This window comes from Paramisgurnus dabryanus, chromosome 22 (genome assembly GCF_030506205.2).
Source record: "Paramisgurnus dabryanus chromosome 22, PD_genome_1.1, whole genome shotgun sequence".
NCBI lineage: Eukaryota > Metazoa > Chordata > Actinopteri > Cypriniformes > Cobitidae > Paramisgurnus > Paramisgurnus dabryanus.
Window position 1 is genome coordinate 25,748,798 of NC_133358.1, and position 16,648 is coordinate 25,765,445.

Sequence of the window (16,648 nt, forward strand, 5' to 3'; positions counted from 1 at the left end):
TTAATAGTGCCATTCTCCAAACCTGCTGATTCTCTAGAGGGTCGCAGGAGTGATGGAGCCTATAATTAATATTAGTTTAGTTAATTAAATACCAACCATGGTAATGTTTGATTTGATTGTGTTTTTACAGTGCTGTTTTAAACAGTGTGTTAAACCAGTGGTTCTCAAACTTCTTTGGCGTGTGGCTGCCCTTGTGTATAGTGCACCCCTTTGCGGCCCCCCTAAAGAAAATGTAAGACATAAAACATTCTAAAACTTAAAATTTTAATTAAACAAAACATTAAATTATACAACATATTGCTGTTGTTTGATAGCGTTATTTTTTTAGGTGTAATTGCACAGAATTTATGATAAATTTATGTATTTTATAAAATGTTATAAAACTGGGATCCCCCTAGCACCGTTTCAGGGCCCCCCTGCGGGCCATAACTCCTAGTTTGAGATCCACTGTATTAAATAGTATGTAGTATGTAACTTTCTAAAATAGCTGCAGCCATGGTACGGCCACAAAGTCTTTGATTATTACGCCGGAATAAAAGTATAGTTCCTAGCCATATCGGCCTAGAAAATTGTTACTTTTAATTTTCCATCGTTCTTAGTACACCATGTAATACTGAAGAGTCAAGTTTTAAATAGGAAAAAATATTGAAACTCTTTGGTTATTTTTGAGCACGATGCTAATGGTCTTATCAGATTCAATGGATTATGCTAAGCTATGCTAAAAGTGGTACAGCTAGACCCGGAGATCAGCTGAATGGATTCCAAAACCGCAAGAATCAAATGTTTCTTTAAAGAATGAATTCACAGGAATTGTTTGTTGGAATTCCTTTAGATTTCTTTCAGATTCTGGAACTAAACAAAAAGACTTTCTGTCAAGAAAAATTACCTTGAGAAGTCTAATTTAGCCATACTAACAAACCTCTCTACATTGTCAAAAGTGATCATCTGTCCCTTATATATTTTTGAGACACGACAGGTGGTCATGTCTGCCCAAGTGATTAGGATGTCATGGTTGATTTAGTTTCAGTGAGTGTTTGATGTCAGCCATCAGTGCTAGGCCACACATCAAAACTGGGCTCCAGACTGCCACCAAATTAAAAAGTTGAGAGTGTGCCACTGTATTTTACATCCAGTCGCACATGTGCGAGCAGTAAATTTGACCTTTTTTGTGATGTAACACTGAATTTAAAAACAGCACATTGTACTTTCTGAATTTATCATTAAAGTATTTTTAGTAAAACAGTGGAAATTAGTAGAAATGTGAATATTTGGTTAGCATGTTGATTTACGGTGCACTCAAAAAAAATATTTTTGCACCTTGTCTAATTTACTTAAATGAAACAAGTTAATACAACCCAATTTTTTTTGTCTCAACCTATTTTTATAATGTTCAATCTGCTTAAATTAAAAAAATTACATGAACTCAATAATTTTATATTGGGACCACATTAATGATTTTTGTTGCTATTACTTACTGGGCCGTGAATCTGTATTTCCCAGCATGCTTTGCATGCAACTGCCTTTGGAGAGTAATTTTTTTAATTAAGTGTTATTTTATGCATTTTTAGGTAAAGAGAAAGACTTTATAGTGTTTAATGTTGGTTTATCTTATTGATTTAGAAGATTTTGTGTTATATTTTTACGAATTTTTTGGTTACCATCGTACAGAAGAGTGGCGCTTGTGGTTAAGTTGTGGATGTGACATACGTACTTATTTTAAAAAGCACTAACTGTGTTATTGACTGTTTGAAGATCAGTCTCTTTTCACATGTTCATCCAATTTGTCATTAGCATGCTAACGTGTGCTTATGCTAATTAGTATTATATAGAAACTGACAATTGGTTTAACTAGACTTTTTTGCTTGAATGAACTTGTTTTGTTTTTGTTGAACAGACCAGAAATAATTGCATGGAAAAGTTTTCCTTAACTGAATTTAGTTTATTGAACAAGCTATTTTTATGACCAATATAAATATATTTATTAAGTTGGTGCAACAAAAGATTATTTGTTTAAATTAACTTATTGTATTCTTGTTGTACAAGCCTAATCTAATTTCGTGGAAAAGTTTTCCTTAATTCAATTATGTTGATTGAACAAATTTTTTTTGGAGTGTGTGTGCCCCTAAATTTTCTGGTTGCGCCCCTAAAATTTTCAGTTGGGGGCCACTGTGCTCCTAGTGAAAAAAGTTAGTCTGGAGCCCTGCAAAATGTTCCTGTAGAGCTCAATGGTAGAGCATTGCTTTAAAGTTGGAATCCAGGAAATACATATACTGATAAAATGTACAGTATAGACGGTTTAATCAAACGCCTGCAAGTTGTTGTGGTTATGTGGCTAAACTAAGTGTGTCACGATTTCAATTTTAAATCGAAATCAATTGAAATGAAGTCACAACCTCGAACGTTGAATTAAAAAATGGAATCATCGATGCTGCCATGGCCAAGGTTGTGCGTGTTGTGGCTTCACAAATGCTTTGCTGCATACCTCGGTTGTAACGAGTGGTTATTTCAGTCAAAGTTGCTCTTCTATCATCTTGAATCAGTCGGCCCATTCTCCTCTGACCTTTAGCATCAACAAGGCATTTTCGGCCACATGACTGCGCATACTGGATGTTTTTTCCTTTTCACACCATTCTTTGTAAACCCTATGAAAATCGTGAAAATCCCAGTAACTGAGCAGATTGTGAAATACTCAGACCGGCCACGCTCAAAATTGCTTGAATCACCTTTCTTTCTCATTCTGACATTTTGTTTGGAGTTCAGGAGATTGTTTTGACCATGACCACACCCCTAAATGCATTGAAGCAACTCCCATGTGATTGGTTGATTAGATCATTTCATTAATGAGAAATTGAACAGGTGTCCCTAATAATCCTTTAGGTGAGTGTATATTAAATGTCAAAATGTACTATTCATTGGCATTTCTCACTTTTTACACAAGTAAGTGTGTTTAATTTAGTGATTACAGATTAAGAAATTAGCTTGACTGTTGCTAATTTCTGTAATACGTCGCACATTTTGAAAGTCAGGATTTTTCGCCTTTAGATACACGCAAGTGAAACTGCCGCTTTGATTACATTTTTACACAATTTGGTTTTTCATAAACATCAGATAATTTGGAATCATAGCAGTAGGAACATTACTAATATAGCTGAATGGTTTCTTATTTTACATAGGCGTGCAATATCATAATACAATACAAATAAGAAATCAATAATGAACAGTTATTGCTTTTCAATATAATTATAAAAGTAATAAACTTCAGGTTGCAAGGCTCTTGTCAAATGTAATGTAATGCAGTGCAAGAGGTCTGTCCGTTCACATGGAGTAGTGAAATCTTGTGCTTGAAGCTTAATGCCTAGCATTTAACAACACTATCCTAATGCAGATTAGTGCTTGTGTTTATACTGCTGTGTGCTCTGAACCATCTGTTCTGTAATTATTCCAGCCCTTTAGTGTTCAAGAAACTCTTTTTTGCTAAAAGGTCGAAATGTAATCCAGCATTTAACCTCTGACATTATAAAGACTCACAGTTAACCAACATATTTATATTCTCTGCTATCCTCCGAATGAACACGATTATTATGTAGTTTATGTGGATTGAATAATAATTGTTAAACACAGTTTACATAAGCTTTGCTGTTTATGGATTAGTGGCTGTGAAGAGAAATATTGTGCATGCATTTGTTTAATGGTATAGTGTGTCGTTTGTCACTGTTAAATCTTTTTTCCTCGTTTATTTGTGTAACTGAAAAGGAAGCCATTTGCCATAAACCATTTGTAGATTGATTTTTCGTTTAAAGTGTAAATTGTGTTGAACTATAAAAACATTGCTCTGTTATTGGATTAGCACTGATCAATCTGACACAGCAACTGGCTAAATCAATGACATGATTTTTTAGGCTAAATTATTTCTTTATCTGATAAATTTGGAAACATGTCACGTTGCAGAAGTTTTATGAGATGTTCTGATGGATGCAGGAGTGGTTCACAAGTTATAAAAATAGAGAAGTGTGCATGTTGTTTCTTTTACTATATTTTTGTCTCTTTCTCTTCCTATCTTGTTTTATTCTGCAGCTGGATGCTCATAGCCTAGATTCCTCTGTGTGTGTGTTTGTGTGTGTGTGTGTGTGTGTGTGTGTGTGTGTGTGTGTGTGTGTGTGTGTGTGTGTGTGTGTGTGTGTGGCCTTGGGCTGTTGATGTTTTGAAGTAAGGATGGAGGGCAAAGGCAGCCTTTGAATCTCTGCGTTTCTCCACATCCAAAATGTTTCTGTTCTTTTGAGATGTGTGTTTGAGAATGTGAGATCAAGTCTCTTGGAAGTAGAGGATCGTTTCTGCATGGTTAAGCCCCAAAGCCAAACCCTGAAAAGCTGGACGATCTCATAAATCACTCTGACAGAACCGGAAGAGCCGTGAGCTCTTCATGTGTGTCTTCAAACTGCTCCTTGTACCTCAGTCAGAACGGAGAAAGTGCCCACCATTACGTGATCATTGTTAGTTTGTTGTAAGTGTGTCATGTTTTGTTAGTATTTTGGTAAAGTACTTTATAACATAGTTTTATAACAGCATCATGAATATTTTTCTTGACCTCAACTACAGTTGTACAAATATAATTTGTATTTAAAATGTTAAATAATGGGTTAAGCCATGAAGCGCTGGGTCCATGTAGCTGAAAAAAGTTTTTCACATTAAAATAATTAATATAATTAATTTGCATTCCGAAACGCCTCCAATGAACCACATATGGTGACAACGCCTCCCCTTATAAGTCACGTGGTTGTGCTTTTTCCCTCACCACAATAATAGCAAAGAGAGCGAAAAAGAGGAACTTTACATACACAGAAATTGAGTTACTGATGCATGAGGTTAAGTAAGGGATAATCCACGGCTAGCCATGCATTAAAGGGCTTTAATCAGAGACAAGACACGGCAGCACACTACCCAAACAAAGGCCATGTGCTGACACACAAAACATGGGTACCACCACAAGCCTGCCACATGACTATGAACAACTATGAGTAACTATAACAAGACAGCAGGATCATGACATTCTCATATTGAGCATTAACACAATTGTTTTAATTAAGCCCTAAGCCATTTGATTTAACTTTTACTCTCATAGTCTTATGTTCTGTTTCTCTGTAGTTTCCACAGGCAAGTAAAAATAAAGTCTCGCTTATAGCTTTTCACGAACTAGTACCTTTTTCGATTTTGCACATAGCAGGGATCTGCTTCTGTTGTTACTTTCCCTCCTGTCTTACACCACACGTCTGCATCAACAAGACATGTCTGTCTTAACCTCCTGTCTATATAACAGCCTGTTTGTTAACATCCACCCAGGCTTAAAAGAGATGTGCTTACGGCTGTGTTTTTGTTAAAACTCTTAAGTATATCACTTTTTTATACCTGCAAACATCGAACACCTGCATTGTGTAAATGTACTGCATAAACCCCACTGATCTTTCAATAGGTGAAAATCTTGACAGCTTAGCCATTCAATATTTGTTAGGATTTACAAGGTTTTGGGGGATTGTAGGAATTGACAGATGTCCTAAGTTTTAATATTGATGCTCTTTTTGTCTATTAAGCAACTGCCTATTACATTTAGTTTGCTTAACATCAGTTGAAAGTTTGATTAACAGGGAACACACACACCCTTAAAAATAAAGGTTTTAAAAGCAGGGTTCCCATGGGTCCTTAAGATCCTTGAAAGTTTGTGAATCTGGGGGAAAAATTCAAGGCCCTGGGAGGTTTTTGAAAATATACATACATAGATAGAGGTCATTGAAACTGCTTGAATCTATTTTATGCAAGAAGTTTTCTGGAAATCCATATTATTCCCTGTGTAGTGTAGGATAATATCATAAAAATTCTAGACTTTTTAAGCAGACGTGCTAAACTGTTCACTTTAAATGCTTATATCTTTTGTATGCGAATGTTGATTCATACCAAAATGCTTTTTTGCATAGTTCTGCTTGACACATGAAAACATCTCGGGTTACGTATGTAACTGTTGTTCCCTGAGAAGGGAACGAGACGCTGCATCTTCCTGGCCATACTTCCTGCGTCCCTGTAACTCCGTCTTTGGCAATATTTCAGATAGGGATATACTTCCTGGCTCCCGCGTCACCCTGTCTTTATTGTTAAGCCTCACCATTGGTTAAATTTGATATACACATTCAGACAAACTTACCCCTGGAGGCGTCCCCAAAGTGTCACCGCAGTAACGCAGCGTGAGTTCCCTCAAAAGGGAACTGTAACAATGTATCTTAAAAGGTAACACGATGTACCCTTGCTCTCACTTGAAATGTGTCCCCACATTTAGTCCTTGAATTTGAGGGTATTGGACCTGGAAACTCCTTGAAAGGTCCTTGAATTTGAAGTTAACTAAGGTGTGGGAACCCTGTAAAAGGGTATCTTTGAACTTTGAACTCACTTTTTGCACTGTAAAGGGCTCTGCCAAATACTCAACATTATGCTGATATTGCGAGATAGCTTTTCACCTCAACAAGAAATCTTGTGATGTTTTAATAATCACAAAATCTTGTGAGATCTTGAAACACATCTAATAGGAACCTTTATTTTTGGACTAATTGTTTATTTAGACTGATAGTTAATAAAAGTGTCTGCCGAATCCAAAAATCTAGTTTGTAATAGTAATAATCTAAAGTTTTTTATTTGTTCTGCTCTATTCCAGATCGGCTTGACTGAAACAGTGCTGTTCCTGATACAGTACACGTCGAAAGACCTCGACAGTCGGGAGAAGACCATGGTGACGGGAGATTGCTGCTACCTAAACCCTTTAGTGAGGAGTACTTTCCGCTTCCTCGGTATGTCAGCGATTGCGCTACATTTTATGGATCTTTTTATGGAACCCTGTGCTTTCAGCCCTGACATTTCATTTACAGTAAAACCGTACGGATTACTTTGAAGTGCTTTGTCCCTGTCCACAGAAAAGGTTGCAACCGATGGTAAATATTGTAAAGTCTTCAGTAAAGTAAGGTTCAAAAGCACTTAAAGTCAGTTGACAGTCTTTGTTGCACACCAAAAGGGGTATCAGGCAACAGCCTTTAGGTCTCAATATGGCCTGTAGGTATTTTGGGAGGTATCCCGTACAGGGCTTATCCTAGTCCCAGACTAAAATCCATGTTTGAGCTGCCTTTATTTAAAAAACATCTTGTGACATACACTCACCTTAAGGATTTTTAGGAACACCTGTTCAATTTCTCATAAATACAATTATCTAATCAACCAATCACATGGCAGTTGCTTCAATGCATTTAGGGGTGTGGTCCTGGTAAAGACAATCTCCTGAACTCCAAACTGAATGTCAGAATGGGAAAGAAAGGTGATTTAAGCAATTTTGAGTGTGTCATGGTTGTTGGTGCCAGACGGGCCGGTCTGAGTATTTCACAATCTGCTCAGTTACTGGGAGTTTCACGCACAACCATTTCTAGGGTTTACAAAGAATGGTGTGAAAAGGGAAAAACATCCAGTATGCGGCAGTCCTGTGGGCGAAAATGCCTTGTTGATGCTAGAGGTCAGAGGAGAATGGGCTGACTGATTCAAGCTGATAGAAGAGCAGCTTTGACTGAAATAACCACTCGTTACAACCGAGGTATGCAGCAAAGCATTTGTGAAGTCACAACACGCACAACCTTGAGATGGATGGGCTACAATAGCTAAAGACCCCACCGCTACCACTCATCTCCACTACAAATAGGAAAAAGAGGCTACAATTTGCATGAGCTCACCAAAATTGGACAGTGCCTTGTTACCACTGTGCAGGCTGCTGGTGGTGGTGTAATGGTGTGGGGGATGTTTTCTTGGCACACTTTAGGCCCCTTAGTGCCAATTGGGCATCGCTTAAATGCCACGGCCTACCTGAGCATTGTTTCTGACCATGTCCATCCCTTTATTACCATGTACCCATCCTCTGATGGCTACTTCCAGCAGTATAATGCTATAAGTCACATGTTCTTAATCCAGTTTAACAGATTAGAGACCAGTAAACTAACTCATTTACTTTTTCTCAATTTCATTCTTTACTTTTCTCTCATTCGCTAACGTTTTCACGTAAATGCTTTAGTGTTTTCATGAGATACCATTATGGGTTATTAGCCAGAGGAAATCCACTTCAGTCTTCAAATAATTTATGCATTTAATGCTTCACTTTTAACTTGCATGCTTTATTTTTTTAGGAGCAATATACTTTAGTCATACAATCGAGGATCTTTATTCATCTAAAGATTGTGCAACATGCTTTAGCTGTCTTAAAGACAAATCAGATTAGTACAATTGTGTGTAAGCCTTCTACGGTGTGAACTTGAAGATCACCTCGATTCACCTGACAGCATCTGTCAATGTTCATCATCAACAAGTGATACCTGAAAGAAATTCACAATGAGCTCTGAGAGCTTTCAGAGGGGCTCAACAAGACTTCTCTGATGTTTGTTTTTTAAATAGGTGTTGATTTTATCTTTAAAGTTAGCTCTTTTAAATATTATCTGAACAGGCAAGATGTGGGGAAATTATTTAAAAATATTACCATTTGAAAAAATCAGGAAAAATGATGACTGTGGACACCAAATGTACATGCATTATAACTACACAATCACCTATATAAGCAGTAGCTACCTAAACAGGCGTTTTATGTCATGACAAATAATACATTTTGTATGTTAGCAAAACCTAATGACTTTTCAATTTTGGGTTATTCTTCAAAATTAACAAGTTGATGTCGTGTTTATTTCCAGCCCAGGGAAACTGCTTGAAATGAAAGCATTTTGAAGAATGATGTTTCTCTTAAGATTTATTTGAGGGCTGATGGCAAATCTCAACAGAATGGCATGAAATGAGACCAGTTGCTTCATAACCTGGAGTCTCATTGACTTGTGTTATTTGCATAATGACTCACACAGCGATGTTCTTTAGGAGAGATTAAATTTAGAAAATGGCTGTGGGTCATGAAGCACTCGCGTTCAGCTCTGATATGTGTTTGAGAGAAAAGCTTGGTTCATGTCAGCTTCACAAATGATCATGAATAAAAACAAGAGACACTTTTGTCATTTGTGTTTATATGCTACCAAAATCAGTAGTCGGTCAATAGCTTCTGTCTAACATCTACACTCACCTAAAGGATTATTAGGAACACCATACTTATACTGTGTTTGAACCCCTTTCGCCTTCAGAACTGCCTTAATTCTATGTGGCATTGATTCAACAAGGTGCTGAAAGCATCCTTTAGAAATGTTGGCCCATATTGGATGGCATCTTGCAGTTGATGGAGATTTGTGGGATGCACATCCAGGACACAAAGCTCCCATACTACCACATCCCAAAGATACTCCATTGGGTTGAGATCTGGTGACTGTGGGGGCCATTTTAGTACAGTGAACTCATTGTCATGTTCATGAAACCAATTTGAAATGATTCGAGCTTTGTGACATGGTGCATTATCCTGCTGGAAGTAGCCATCAGAGGATGGGTACATGGTGGTCATAAAGGGATGGATATGGTCAGAAACAATGCTCAGGTAGGCCATGGCATTTAAACGATGGCCATTTAGCACTAAGGGGCCTAAAGTGTGCCAAGAAAGCATCCCCCACACCATTACACCACCACTACCAGCCTGCACCGTGGTAGGCATGATGGATCCATGTTCTCATTCTGTTTACGCCAAATTCTGACTCTACCATCTGAATGTCTTAACAGAAATCGACACTCATCAGACCAGGCAACATATTTCCAGTCTTCAACGGTCCAATTTTGGTGAGCTCTTGCAAATTGTAGCCCCTTTTTCCTATTTGTACTGTAGATGAGTGGTACCCGGTGGGGTCTTCTGCTGTTGTAGCCCATCCGCCTCAAGGTTGTGCATGTTGTGGCTTCACAAATGCTTTACTGCATACCTCGTGAATCAGTCGGTCCATTCTCCTCTGACCTCTAGCATCAACAAGGCATTTTCACCCACAGGACTGCCGCATACTGGATGTTTTTCCCTTTTCACACCATTCTTTGTAAACCCTAGAAAGGGTTGTGCGTGGAAATCCCAGTAACTGAGCAGATTGTGAAATATTCAACAACCATGCCACTCTCAAAATCGCTTAAATCACCTTTCTTTCCCATTCTGACATTCAGTTTGGAGTTCAGGAGATTGTCTTGCTAAATGCATTGAAGCAACTGCCATGTGATTGGTTGATTAGATAATTGCAAAAATGAGAAATTGAACAGGTGTTCCTAATAATCCTTTAGGTGAGTGTATGTTCCTGTAGCTCAACTGGTGTGCATGTGTTAGCAAAGGTCATGGGTTTGATTCTCGGGGAAAATCTAATTATAGTTATCATATTCATAACTAAACGTTGGTAAATCGGTCCAGCATGCATGCATTTATATTTGAATGCAAAGTATGGACATGTTCTTAATGTAAACCTTATTATGTGTATACAACTTAAGAGATATACAATGATGTGCAAAAATATGTATTCACATCAGTAAAGAATGGCATGCGGCATTTAGCGTTGTATGAATTTTTCTGCCAACAGTTGTGACAGCTGTTGACACAAGTCTTTCAATGAGTATAATAATGTCTTTGTCAAGGCTGCCATTCTGTTGAGCTGAAAAGATGATTATAAACAAGCAGAACATGACATTTTGGAATAAGGGAGAAGAATGAAGGGATTTTTGTAACAGCGATGACTTCCTGTTCTTCTGTTCAAAGGAGTTTTACAAGTGGCAGCTATTAGCAGATGTAAAGACAAATGGCAAACTCATTTGTAATGTGTCCATTTGGTTTTCTAGCTCAGTGGTTTTCAGCTGCTGTTGCAGATTTCATTAACTGCACAGACTGTGTGCAGAAAATAACTTAAGACTCAAACAAAAGTTATGCCACTTAAACCACACTTTTTTCTGAAGTAAACTACTTTATGTAAGGGTGTCATTTTGCACAAAGTGAAATGTGATGTATATACTGTACTGTATAAATCATCAGTGATAAGCTGATAAGCCACAACCCATAAGTGGTCAGAGGATTTTGGGCAACAATAATCTGTGAATCCAGTGGCTCAACTATAATTTGAGAATTTTAGCTCTTTTTGTTAAAGTATGATTATTATTTGGTATCTGAACAGCTGCTGAAAAGTGTTTAATTATGTGGGCCTTTGTTATACCTCATCAGATCCTGTACTGCATCCTCACAGCTCCGTAACCGTACTAATCCCACTGTGCGGATCATCTCCTTCACCTTAATGTGCCTAAGAAAATTTTGGTGAAAAACTGAGCCCACATAAAGTCCAAGTACGCCTGTAGTGTAATTAAGATTTTCCTTGTTTAACTCTTTCCCCGCCTTGTTTAACTCTTTCCCCGCCATTGACGAGATATCTCGTCAATCAAGAGAAAACGCTTCCTCGCCAATGACGAGTTTTTCAGTCTTTCCGCAATACCGCTATTATCCACTAGGTGGCGCCCTTCCGCAACTTTTTAAACCCTGAAGTATTGCCCTATGGCAAGCTGCTGCATGTCCGTGTCTGTTTTAAAGATCGCTCTGAATGGGATCTCTATGAAAAGTCCGTCACAAAAATTGAATTATCTCTGCTTTTTGCTCAAAATGTTGTGTTTTTGCAGAAACCTACCCATATTCAAAAGCTGATTACAAAAGAACTACTGAAGGTAGGATGAAACGGTTTTTTGTTTGAAAGCAGAGGGTCTGTTCTTTCATTTGGTATATTGTATGTTTATATATTTGAAGAAGAACATTTTCTGGAAGACATTAAACTTTTGTGAAAATCATGAAAAACGCTGGTGCTGGCTGGCAACTTTTTTTAAAAACGCTGGCGGTGAAAGAGTTAAGAATCACCTTGGTGAACTCTCTTTAAGGATTTATATCAGTGCTTAAAGTGAGGGGGATTCAGGTACTCTCTTGTGCACCTTAGATATTGTTAGCACAATGTGTGTGCGTCAGAGGTAGAAGACATGTAATATATTACACCGAAAATACTCCTTTCCATTCACTGAATCTTTGACTCGGAGAGGCACAGTACTGTCAAATGTGAGAAGTGCCAGAATGCAAGAAAAAGTGCACGTATGCTAAAGATTCAAATAGAGAAGTACAGACACTGCATACCGGTGAATACCAGCCCACTTCAAGCACTGGTTTATATGCGTTAAATGATAAGTAAAGGCAGAGAGTTTTAATATAACACAAAAGAAACTTGTAGATGAATTTTTTAGTCCAATATTTATAAGACATTCATTGCTAACTGAATAGATAGGGTTTATGTTAACACTGTAAAAAAATTCTGTATTAATTACAATGTTATTGCAGCTAGGTTGCCGGTAATTTACCGTAGATTTAAATTTGTTATTTACTGGCAAGAGTTTGTTCAAAGTTAAATAAATTTTAAATATTAACAAGTCTTTATCTTTACAGAATAAAGTTATACAATAACAGCCTCATGCAAAGCATTCTGGGAACCAGAAATCATCATCAACCTTTTTCTGTTTTTGCTTCAGATTTTGTTTCCCAGAATGTTTTGCTTGATGCTGTTTTTTAGTTTTATTCTGTAAAGACAACGACTTGTAAATGCTTAATGTTCATTTAACTTTGAACAAAATGTTGCCAGTAAATAACATAAATTTAAATCTACGGTAAATTACCGGCAACCCAGTTGCAATAACACTGTAATTTCTACGGATCTTTTTTACAGTGTACGCTAGTAACTAATAACTGTACGTTATCTCACTTATTAGACATTTAATTGCCACAAAATAAGTAAGTGAATATTACATATTGATTTAAGTTAAATTATCAAATAATAACTAATAATCTTCTGTCTTTTTTTGTTCAGTTAAGAAGAAATTACGTTTTTAAAGAAAAACATTCCAGGATTTTTCTTAATTTTACAGACTTTATTGGACCCCGTCCTCAACACTTTACAGTTTAACCCTTTAACTGCCTGCTCAACCAAATGGTATATGGTATGTGATATGTTATGCCAAAAAAATCCACTAGATGTCAGAGTGTCAATCAACAGCACTCGTCACAAAACATCTTCTTAGATGGAAGTCAGAGAGAAAGAAATCACTCCTGCCATGTGAACTGTTCTTGTTGAAATTTGCAAGGAAAGCATATTTTTTTGACATGTTACACTGTAAGAGACCTTTTTTGGTAAAAAAAATACGTTTGTATTTTTATAATATTTTTTCTAAAACATGCTCAACCAAATGGTTGATTTGTCACTTTATGGTAAATGTAGAAAAGCTAAGGTAAAGTTTTCAGATCCATCCATTTCTGCAGTCAGACTGTATTATTTGCTGAGAAATATACATTTCTGATCATTCACAGCTATGAATATGACGCAGCTATTTTTATTTCTTATTGAATATATTGAGATAATTTCTTAAGTATGTATTTTTTACCACTTCTGGAATTTTGTTTAATAAATATAATGAATTCATATAATTATTGTATGGAAATCATAATTACTTATCAATTTAATCAAAAATGACTTCTTAAATTATGTTTTATATTGTTTGAAGGATTGTTTCTAATGTTGGCTTACTCTACTACACAACATTGCTGGTTTACAAAGAAATGTTCATTTATCAAAAAAAGGGAAAAAATCCTGTTGCGCTACCACACTTGGCAGTGTGTTTCTTGAATCATAAATTAAACTAATATGCCATTGTATTACTATCTTTTGCCTTCTTTTATTTTAGGTTTTGAATGCAGACAGAATGTAATATCTTAATTTTTTTGATTCTTAAAAAAACAAGAAAACATTTCATTTCCTGTTAAAATGAAAACCTGAAATATTTTTTATATTTTAACTTCAATAAATTAAGAAGATTTAATATAATTTTTTTTAAAAATGTGTATTAAAGTTCATATTTTCTGAAGTGACATATAAACCATTTGGTAAAGGCCGATATTTAAAAAATGATGGGATGTGTTGAAAACAAATACATTGAGTGTATTAACTAGTAGGGCTGGGTATCGATTCAGATTTTCCAGATCGGTTCGATTTCGATTCACAAGCTATCAAATCGATTCGATTTCGATTCTCGATTCATTTTTCGATTCTGGTTCTTGGGCCGGATTTTATACTCGATTCTCGATTCAACTCAATGAATATAGATTTAATACAAATACTATATTAATAAAAAGAACAGTGAACTGCAGGTTACAAGTGGATAATTAATAAAATCGATGAAGCACTTAAAACCGCCATTTTAAGCACTGAATGAATGAATGACAGGTTCGCCTCCTGCTCCTTGATAACATCACGAAAGGCAAAAAAGAGGGTGACATCTACTGAAGAAGACTAGTAATTCGATTAACGTTAATCTTTCGTTCAATGTTTGCAGAAATAAATATGAAAGAAAAAAAATCGATTCTGCTCTTTAAGAATCGATTCTGAATCGACCAGGTTTTAAAAAACGATTAATCGAAAAATCGATGCAAACAAATTTTTTTCAAATGCCTTTTTCTTGGTGTGGCAGTTAGAGGGAAGAAATCTAGTTTGAAATTGCCATTTCAACGCAGCTTCAAAGGGCTTTCAACTATCCCAAATGAGGCATAAGGATCTTATCGAGTGAAACAATACAAAATAAAAATACAAAATATGTACTTTTAAACCACAACTTCTCGTCTTGCAGCTGTGTGATGCGCCAGCACGACCTCACGTAATGCGTAATGACGCCGAAAGGTCACGCATGACGTATGCAAAACTACGTCTTTACAAGTGTGGAGAAGAGGACCGTTTTGACGTTACTAGTGAAAGGATATTCATCATTGTCTTGTTTTAAAATGCCATGTATTGCTTTTGCCCCAATATATGCACATCTATATTTTGTATCTTCTCCTGTAGCTCATTTGGTAAAACATTGCATTAGCAATGCAAAGGTCATGGGTTCAATCACAGTGAACATTGTAAGTTGCTTTGGATAAAAGCGTCTGCTAAATGTAATGTAATCTGTGTCTGTCTTTCTTTTCTGCAGGTGTTTACTTGTTTGGCCTCTTCACCACAGACATCTTTGTAAATGCCGGTCAGGTGGTTACAGGAAACCTGGCGCCTTATTTCCTTACGGTGTGTAAACCAAACTTCACCGCCTTGGGCTGCCAGCAGGCGCTGCGCTACATCAGCCATCAGGAGGCCTGCACGGGAAACCAGGACGATATACTGCGCGCTCGCAAGACTTTCCCTTCAAAAGAGGCAGCGCTCAGCGTGTACGCCGCAGTCTATCTGGCTGTGAGTCATCCATCAATTTTTAATGGTTACTGCTTCCTTATCTGAAACTTCTCTAGAGTCAACATTACAGTTAATTATGTACTACGGAGTAGTAATGAATTACATTTACATTTTCTGCTGTAAATACCAGTGCTTTCAGAACCAATCATATTGCAAATGTTACATTGATATCATTACTTTGGGTTTAGTTATGCATTTACTTCCATCATTGCTGGTCTTCTCAAATGATACACAACAAATTGCTGTTTCTTCTTCGTTTGTGGGTTAACTTGCTTAGCTTTTTCTTCTGTGACTTCTTTTGCTGCTACTGTGGTTACACTCGTGATTACTGCCTACCAGCGGTCTGCGGGTGTGTTTGCACGTCGACGCGGACGACGACGCACAAGTATTAATGAAAACCGACGCGATACTACGCCGTCGCGGCTACGCCGTAGGACCTACGCACGACTATAAATCGCCCTTTGGTTCACACATAAAATGAAAGATTTGTCATTATTTATTTACCTTTATGTAGCTCAAACCCCCATGGCTTTCTTTGTTTTTGGAACCAAAACCATTATTATTGATAACCTCTCTCTCCATGCCCATTTTTCATGCCAGGACTGTTGTTTGCGCAAGGGCACTTGAAATATACGGCACGAGTCGCACTGAGTTTTGTCGCAATGCTTTTGCATCTTTTAAAAGCTGGAGAAGAGTTGGTCACAATTCTTTCCCATTGTAAACCCAAAATAACACTTTTTGGAAAAACTGCGCTTTATTTCGGAAAAATTAAGAAAGCCATCGGAGGGTTATGTGGGGTATTTTTAACCCAGTAAATGAACCCATCAAATGTTTAAATTGGACCCAACAATGCTACCTAACCCTATTTGCTACCAATAACTTACTTTATTTCAAAGTTGGCTGTGCTTCTTTAAGCATCATTAGGTTTCTCAAAACAGGGATGTTTAATACTTTGTTCATTATTGAAGATAATGGAGGGTGAAAGCCATCAGTGGGGATTCGGCTTTGATCTGCTCGTGTTTAAATTCTGCAGGTATGAAGGTGAATTGTGCTCTCTTCCCAAAATAAGCACATCACGTACCCCAGCAGGTTTGCATGTTTAATTGATATTTATCTCAGCATCTGTGAGTGATCCTCACGAAAACACGCTTAAGCTTCCAGGAGCAATGGCACCACGCAGAGCTGCTTGGTAATGCAGATGCAAAGTCACAGGAGCTTCATTTGGATTCTGTGCTTAGCCTGACAACGCAAATACGGCTCAAAGTGTGATAGCGCAAACACGGTTATTTGCGGTGGGGAGTTTGTGCTATAATAGGGACCGGGGGAAATAAGTTACGCTTATTATGACAATGAATGGTGCAGTCAACATTAACAAACCTTAGGCAGGCTATCAATCAACAAGGAAA

The 16,648-nt window shown here is 37.0% G+C and overlaps 1 protein-coding gene across 3 annotated transcripts in view; it reads left to right on the plus strand.

Annotated features, from left to right (window-relative positions):
- The window catches only part of plppr5b (phospholipid phosphatase related 5b), a 56,255-nt gene that overhangs the window by 19,820 nt on the left and 19,787 nt on the right, over positions 1 to 16,648 (plus strand). For all 3 annotated transcript variants that reach the window (XM_065258508.1, XM_065258509.1, XM_065258510.1), the window contains 2 exons: positions 6,695 to 6,827; positions 14,992 to 15,242. In XM_065258508.1, coding sequence (XP_065114580.1) covers positions 6,695 to 6,827; positions 14,992 to 15,242 — 384 coding nt within the window. The remainder of the gene's footprint in view (positions 1 to 6,694; positions 6,828 to 14,991; positions 15,243 to 16,648) is intronic.